Source organism: Zootoca vivipara, chromosome 6 (genome assembly GCF_965207765.1).
Source record: "Zootoca vivipara chromosome 6, rZooViv2.hap1.1, whole genome shotgun sequence".
In the NCBI taxonomy this organism is placed as follows: Eukaryota; Metazoa; Chordata; class Lepidosauria; order Squamata; family Lacertidae; genus Zootoca; species Zootoca vivipara.
In genome coordinates this window covers 40,479,263-40,487,310 of record NC_142589.1, presented here as the reverse complement: position 1 = coordinate 40,487,310, position 8,048 = coordinate 40,479,263, and the positions used below count along the sequence as shown (strand labels likewise).

General features: G+C 43.9%; 1 protein-coding gene across 1 annotated transcript in view; it reads right to left on the bottom strand.

The window, feature by feature from the left end:
• Window positions 1-155: 155 nt before the first annotated feature.
• CARMIL2 (capping protein regulator and myosin 1 linker 2) overlaps window positions 156-8,048 on the bottom strand; it is a 72,004-nt gene continuing 64,111 nt past the window's right edge. The window contains exons 36-40 of the mRNA XM_035118562.3: window positions 5,930-6,001; window positions 4,481-4,831; window positions 3,983-4,090; window positions 1,738-1,842; window positions 156-1,114 (exon numbers count right to left, since the gene is read on the bottom strand). Of these exons, the coding sequence (XP_034974453.3) occupies window positions 945-1,114; window positions 1,738-1,842; window positions 3,983-4,090; window positions 4,481-4,831; window positions 5,930-6,001 (806 nt within the window). The 3' untranslated portion in view covers window positions 156-944. The remainder of the gene's footprint in view (window positions 1,115-1,737; window positions 1,843-3,982; window positions 4,091-4,480; window positions 4,832-5,929; window positions 6,002-8,048) is intronic.

Genomic DNA, 8,048 nt, shown 5'->3' with positions numbered 1-8,048 from the left:
CAGAAGCACTGAGTTTTTCCAAGACACCCCTCACTTATCTTCTCTTTCTCCCACCTTTCTTGTATCAGCAAGACACAGATGGAGTCTGTAAACTGGAGGGAAATAAAGACAACAGTCCTAATACCACAATAAATGAGACAAGAACAAATTCTGCCGATTTGAGTTATCCTCATTTAATTGTGGAACAGAGGAGCTGAAACTTCTTTATTAGTTATAACTTTCTGAAAGCTGCCAAATCACACCCTCCCCTTATGCCTCATTCATGCCAAACACCTAACTGATGCCAATGGATATTGCCTAGAATGGAATTTTTTTTCCTAGGCAATACGAAGGCTATAGAAAGATGTGGCAGAAGTGGAATCCTAGGAACAGAAATGATGCAGGCTAAAGGATGGAGCAAGATTGTCAATGTGAGACAGACCAACCTGGTTTTGTGGCGCTTTGAACCTTTTCTGCAAACCCCAAGCTGTCCAAACGTCATACTCCTGAAAAGTACAATGCAAGGCAGGCAAGTTTAGTGTATATAAAATAGCCCCCCACCCAACCCTCCTGCTGGTGGTTCTCAGTTTCTGGCACTACACATTTTTGCATCTGCATCTGCACCAGCTGCCAGCTGTATAACTGTTGCTGGAAATAGCCGGTTTCCTGCATACTCAGCATTTGGCTTTTCCTATGTGAACCATTAGAACACTGGGCACTTACATGAGAGTATACAAGGGTGAAAGGTGAAAAGGGGACAACCCAAACGTGCAAGAGTTTTGACATCACTTTATCTCACTGGAAACACCAGCTCTACCAACCAAGGAGCCATGATGGGGCTTGCTTGGCCCTGTGCTGAATTGCTTGCACCTCCTCAGATGGCTGTTCTGCTGCTTCAAGTTGTAAGCCTGTCTTCTGTGCTCATTTGTGTGAGCTGCCATCATGCAGAATCACCAGCCACTGACTCAGTGCTCTTGTGTGGGTGACTTGGAGAGTGGCACAGCAGTTCTTTGGTCTAGGGCTGTATTTTGTGCATTCTCTAGAGTTTGTTCCAGAGCTTGTTGCAACTCTTCTTCCATTTCTGCTTTTGGCTTTGCCTCTGTGGGTTCCTTGTTCCTTCCTTGGCGTGGAGTGCCTGCAAGAAAATCCACAACCATCCTATCAGCATAATACCAGTGGCCTTCTTTACTGCCTGCAATGAGAACCTGGGCTCCTTTGGAAGGAAGGAAGGGATATAAATTAATTCAACCAGCCAGCCAACTAACCAACCAACCAACCAATAAACCTACGAGTCCAGCTGGATCAGATTAAAGGCTCATCTAGTTTAGTGTTCTTTCCCCATAGTGGCCAAACATGCTTATGGAAAGCCCACAAATAGAACATGAGAGGAGTAATACACTCTGATGTTCCTCAGGAACTGTTTCTGCTATGGAAAGTATTGTGATTAGTACCCACTAGGACACAACACTGAAAAAGAAGTCAGATTTGGAAAATGTGAATGCAGAACATTTTATACTTAATGTAGCATCAACCATCTCTTAGATACTGCTGTCCAAGAAACAGGTGTTCAAGGAGTGTGGGTTTGGATTACAGGCTCCTCTGTGGTAAGTGCTAGGTAATTATACCACTTGTGCCTCAATCAACAGAAGTTGAGTAATAAAGTTTGGAACCAACTTGGGAAGTTTTTACAGAAAAGTATTGAATTGTTATCTATGTGGGAAAAACAGTATACTTTTTTGGGGGGGGGGCTGTCCTTACTTGGTGAGTCAGATGGTGTAGATGTCTCTGGCTCCAACAAGGACTTGGGCTTAATCTTCCATTTCACAATTGGGGAACGCTGCAGACAAAGAGGAAGCTTTGCATCTGTAGGGAATAAGTCAGATGAACATGTTAACCAGATTGAAAAAGAGGCCTGCTGCAGTTGAGATAGATAACAAGGCTGGCAGTTCTGTAAAATGTCACTCAGTACATTCTGTGTGTAATATTTAAGGATCACAGTGCTCCAGCAGATGCTGTTCTGTTCTAGAGCTCTTGGCAGTGATATCCCACTTCTAGCCTCATGGCAGATGGGCTAAAGTCATATGTACATAGCAGTAGTTACAAACTGGCAGATGAGCACAGATAATGGACAATGGCATTCAGAGTTCAATTCCTTCGCTCCAAGTACAGTAGTACCTCTGGTTACGAACTTAATTTGTTCTGGAGGTCTGTTCTTAAGCTAAAACCGTTCTTATCCTGCAGTGCATGATTTCTGTTTGCATCCTGGGGCAAAGTTCGCAACCAGGAGCAGCTACTTCTGGGTTAGTGGAGTTCGTAACCCGAAGTGTTTGTAACCAGAAGCATTCGTAACCAGAGGTACCACTGTAGATTTTTATTGGCATTCTTATTGCTTGTCAGTGTATGTTGTAGTAACCCATTTCTGTCATAATCTCTTTATTCAAGAGAACCCATGAATCCCCAGTTTGGAATTATCAGGATATGTGGCTAGTGGCAATTCCAATGAACATATAAGCAGTGACTTGCCTATTATTTCTTCCAAAACCTGCTTACATTCAGATCTCACACAGAGGCTTGGTGGTTTCTTTGTATCACAATTCTGACATGCATAACCTCTTATCTGGTCCAATGGTCTTTTATACTAATGAATGTTTCACTGACCTTTCCGATTCCGATTGCCTTATTTATTTTCTCTCCTTTTAATATAAGGCCGCTTGGGATTTTATGTCTGCACTAGCTTATTGTTGATCCTTTCCCTCAACATTCAGACTGTTGCAGATTGCTCACACACCCCTCAGTTTACCTGTTGCCTACATGCCTTACAGTTTCTTCTCCCCTATCCATACTTTTAACCCCTCTCCATTTCATTGAACCTGTAATATATGATGGGACACAAGCTGGTGATAACCAATAAGAAGGATGGCAAATATAAGCAAGGCTGCTGGTGCAGATTTTTGGGGTGGGTGGGATTATCTTAAAAGGTAATGTTACTCTTAGCTCCATAGCTCTACTCTTTCTCCTTCAGCCATGCACATTTAACACCATAGTCTCCCAGCTTAGTCCATACCCTCTTCACAAACATTTTATGAAGCAACATCATATACCGTATGATTCTCTCTCTCTCTCTCTCTCTCTCTCTCTCTCTCTCTCTCTCTCTCTCTCTCTGTGTGTGTGTGTGTGTGTGTGTGTAAAATTTACATTCTCCCCATCTGCTGACCAGCAACAGCCTGTATCGCTTACATACCTGAGGCCCAGTGCCTGTTTTAGAAAAACTAACCCTTGCCTTCTGCTGACAGCATTTTCAGACTACTATCTAACCAAGGGGTCAGCAAGGTTTATCGGCCATGGGCTGGATCACTCTCACGGAGATCGTCTGTGGGCCGGACTGGTGTAGCGTGATGCCGGAAATTGTGTCCGTGGCACCGGAAATGGCTTCTGCACATGCCCAGACGTCGAAAATTGTGCCTGTGCAGAAGCGATTTTCAGCATCTGGACATGCACAGACGCAATTTCCAACGCCGCTTGGTGAGTCCCTGCCCCGCGCCGGTTTAGCGCAGTGCACAGGGGACTCACCAAGCAGGCGGCTCACGTCAGGGGCGGCTCATGGGCAGGTAAAACGGTCTTTGTGGGCTGCATCCGGCCCATGGGTTGCACGTTGCCGACCCCTGATCTAACCAGTTCCCCACACTTTAAAGTGTTGAAGACACTGTCCTACACAGTTCCCAAACCACCACAAAATCTAACACTGGTACCTTGTATATTAATTCACCTGACTTACTTTTACTTCTAAATAGGTGGCAGGGATGAAGGCTAATCTCACTGAATCAGTGCTTGTTAACAAATACAAAATGAAATGAGACTTGGAGAAGGGGATTATCTGAAAAGTACCCCAGGGTGCATGGAAGCAGTGTTTTTGCTTCTGGCAAGAGCCACCTTGACAGTAAATTCATTCTTTAGATCATGATTTGTGCTCTGCAAGAATGCTGTGCTCTGCATGTTTACTTACGGTGCAGCTCTGCTGCACAGGCCTGGTCCCTGAGCTGTTCTTCGTGAACAGACATGGCCCTCCGGTTTGCCACAGGCTTCAGACGAGATTTGGGTTTGAGTTGATTGTCTGAAAGGTAGAGGGTAGGGTTATATGCTATTCAAGCAGGCCTTGACAAATTTCAGGTGTATTCTAGGAGCAGCCACACAGAAAATAGGTTTTGCTGTTAAGCCATATCTCCTCCAGATTTTGCCGCCTATCACTGGCAAACTACAAGCTTTGGATTAATTAGCTGCATCCCATGCAATGTTCCAAGAAATACAAGTTTGCTGAGGCAGCCAGATTACACTTTCCTTCTCTCTTGTTCCAAATGAACATTATAGCAAATTGAGACATAGAGAAAACTTGCTTCACTATGCTCTGGCCTCTGGGATGTTGGCGGAGAAGCAAGCAGCAAGATTTTGGGAAGCAGGATTTCAATACTGGAGCCCCACTAGTACCGGAATCTACTGAACATACCTCCAGCAATCACGTTTACGTCAGCATATGAATTCTGTAGCTCGGCAAATGCTCGTCCTTCTCCAGCATTGCTCGTCCTCCGCATAGGAAGAGGGCCTGCTGTGCTTCTCCCAATTCTGGGCAAACTGCTGCTCCAGCTCTCTTTTGCTTTCTGCTCTCTTGGGCTGGCTGGGTCTTGTACGGCAAAAGCTCTTCTTGGTGAAGAGCTGAGTTCTGAACACTTGCTCTTGAGCTCCACATTTAGTTGCTTCCCAAGGGCTTTCCAGGATAGTCTCCCCTCACTTGGTCCTCCACTGGGTTCTGTACCTGTTCTGCCAGCAGCATCAGCAGGACCTAGCTGCATGGAGGGATCTGGAATACAGCACCACATGCTATCAAGTGGACCAGTATTCAACCCCCCACTCCCCCACACACTCACATGCTTGATCAGTTCTTCTGGGATGATTCTGCATCTCCAAATCATTTATTTATCTCTCTACCATTTTAACCATTTTTATCCTGTTCTTCCTTCACATTGCTCGCATACATGGCTCACCCTCTGATTTTATTCTCGCAACAAGCCTTTGAGGTTGGTTATGGTGAGATATATTGAGTAAGCTTGATGACCGTGTGGAAATTAGGACATCATTCTCCCCAATCCTAATACATTAAATGTCACCACCACACTGGAACTCAATGGGCAAATGACTTCCTGACATAAACCCCCAAAGATACCCCAAGGGCCATATCTCCATGCAAAACCTGGAGGAACGTAAAGAAGAGTTTCATTCAGAACACTTAAAAATAAAAATAAAAAATTGTGATGTGGCCTACCCCATCAGTACATAAATGCATTCTGTAGAAATTGTTTCAGTTCATCTCTGAGAAATCATTGCATGAAGCAGCTGTGCTTTTGCTTAGTTCACATAGGACAAATGTAACGAGCCTAAAACAGAGAGGCTATAAACTAATGATCTGTTGTTCACCAGTCTACTGTGGGGCTGGGTCAAGAGTTTGCCCCATGACCTCTGATTTGTGTTCTTTGAGACTAAGGGCCAAACTTTGTTGTTTAGTCGTGCCCGACTCTTCGTGACCCCATGGACCATAGCACGGCCCCCATGGGCCAAACTAGACAGACATTAAATGTGTCTTTGTATTTATTGTGTATGTGTTTTTTTAAATGCAAATAGCAGCCACTGAAAGTGTTGATCACTATTGGGAACAAGGATGGGGGAGTTAACCCTTGCTTGCCCCTCTGTGGTCCTGACAAACACTTATTCTGAAGCTGTTGTTTGCATTGGAAGGAAATCCCCCATTGTCCCATGCCTAGCTTTGGCCCTGAACTCTATATGCAGATTGTCATGGCAAGTGTGTGAACAGTTGAAGAGACTCTTCTGCTATAGCTAAAGAGTGAAAACTGCAGTATTATAAAGCACCATGGAAAACTCACCAATCTCAAAGCACACCTACCTGTGGACATGGAGTGTGTGCGTGATTTCAAGGGGCAAGGAGGAGATTCCGCTGAACTGTCCACAATGTCCCCTAGAAAGCAAACAACCACATTAAGAAGCAGGCCAAAAACAAGGTGTAGAATGTGTTTGGGGGCATGGAATACTGCTGAAGGTCGAAGGGCATTTATCCAAAGTGCATCTAAACTTGTAAAAACCTAGATCCTGTTGAATGCAGCCGGAGGCTTATATGATATAACCCTGGATGTAGAAAACTAACTAGAACACTTCTACTTGACACCTAGTTTTCTACATGCATGGGATTTTTTTTTTGTATGGAGGATAGTCTGAAGGCAACCATGATGAAGCTAAGCAGGTTTAGGCCAGGTCAGTGCCAGGGTGAGAGATAGCCTGGGAACCCCATGTATGTATTACTAACTTTTGATCATGGAAAAAGCAACATATGAATGGCATAAATTCCACCAGTATGAAGTGATAAAGTCCATGCACAGGTTAACTACTTCAATGAGAACTAGGTATCAAACACCATTGCAAGCTCATTATATGCTGCATTTTATCTCAAGAGAATTAGTTCTCTTTATGTCAAGAGTTTAGTCACATGTCAAAATCCCTTGCCCATCTTTAATTCCCAATCTTGGGTATTTAGAGCTTGGGGCAACTGGCAAAGTCCTTTAAACATTTGAGCAAGTGGGTGCCATAGGGAGGAGAAAGAAACCTGCATTAAACCAGCTCCTTTCTCCTACCCACCACCCTCTCAGATGTTTAAAGGGGTAGGTGGGAGAGAAGAAGCAAGCCTTTTAAAATCGGAGCAGGCATTGGAGGGTGAGGGAGAGGAGAAATGAGCTTGTACAATGCATGCTTCTTTCACGTCCTCTGTCACTGCTCACTTGGATATTTAGAGAAGCACTCCCTTTCAGACAGTCCCCACACCCTGAAACTCTAATTTTGGGGGCTTAAACAGGAATGATGGCATGATTGAACTAAGCGGATTTATCTTCCATTCATCGGCTGTTGAGTGGGAATTAAATTTTACTGCCTTGGCTGCATGATCGTGTTTCTTGCTGGGAGCAGTGCACCACCAATGCAGGATTAAACCCTTTCCTGCCCATCAGCAGATGGGCAGGTGGGTGTGGTTTGGGGGAAATAGCCTTGTGGGGTAAATGGGAGCAAGTTTGGCCTGCAGGCCAGAGGTTCACCACCCCAGCAGTCAGGCTGTTGATACCTCTACCAGCAGTATATCCTGCTGGCCCAGCTTGAAATTTGGGAGTCCTGCTGTATATCTCACAAATCTTCACATCATTGTGGCAGGTTTGCTCTAGTTACTCAGCATGAAAATACCTTGCTCCTGCTTGCAGAAAGATACCCCATAGCTCATATTTGAGAAGATTGGAACCATTACATTATAAAATAGAATTTGAAACAGTGAGTTGATGCTAAAATAAATCATTTGTCATTATGTGTAGCATGATCTCTTGCTCTCACTCCATCAGCAAAAATAAGACACCTATCCACACACCATAGACATAGAAGCACCACTCATATACTCTGTAAAGAATAAAAGTTTACTGTCTCTTCCCACCACCTTCTTCTCTACTATCTCCCCACTTCTCTTTCTCCCTCAACTCCACAATGCTTATAACAAAAATGTCTCAAATTGACTGCAGTTGATCTGTGTGAAAGACTCTACTATTTTAAAATAGAGACACTGAATGTATTCTTGTTACTTATGGAAAATCTTTTAAGAAAAACATTTATAAAAAACTGAATTGCAACATGTTGGTTCCCAATATGATCTTGCTGAATCAGTGAAAACAGCATTTTTGGCTGTAGCTAGCTTTCCTCAGATTTTCTAAAGTTTACAGAGAGCACTTCAATGAAGAAGTTGTAACAAACAAAGCAGTGGTATTGTTGGTTTCCCTTTAACAAAGAAAGCAACGAGCAATGAGTGGGTGGAAAGATGCCATGGGCATGAGTTCTGTGTTTTCTCAAGAATATTATTTCCCTTTCAAGTCCAGTAGATGTCATCAATGCTCAGTGCACAATCAGAGGGCAAGCGTTTGCAGTTTTCTCTCTGCTTCGCTTTCTAAACTGACGCATTGAAATGCTTGCTGTTAAAACTG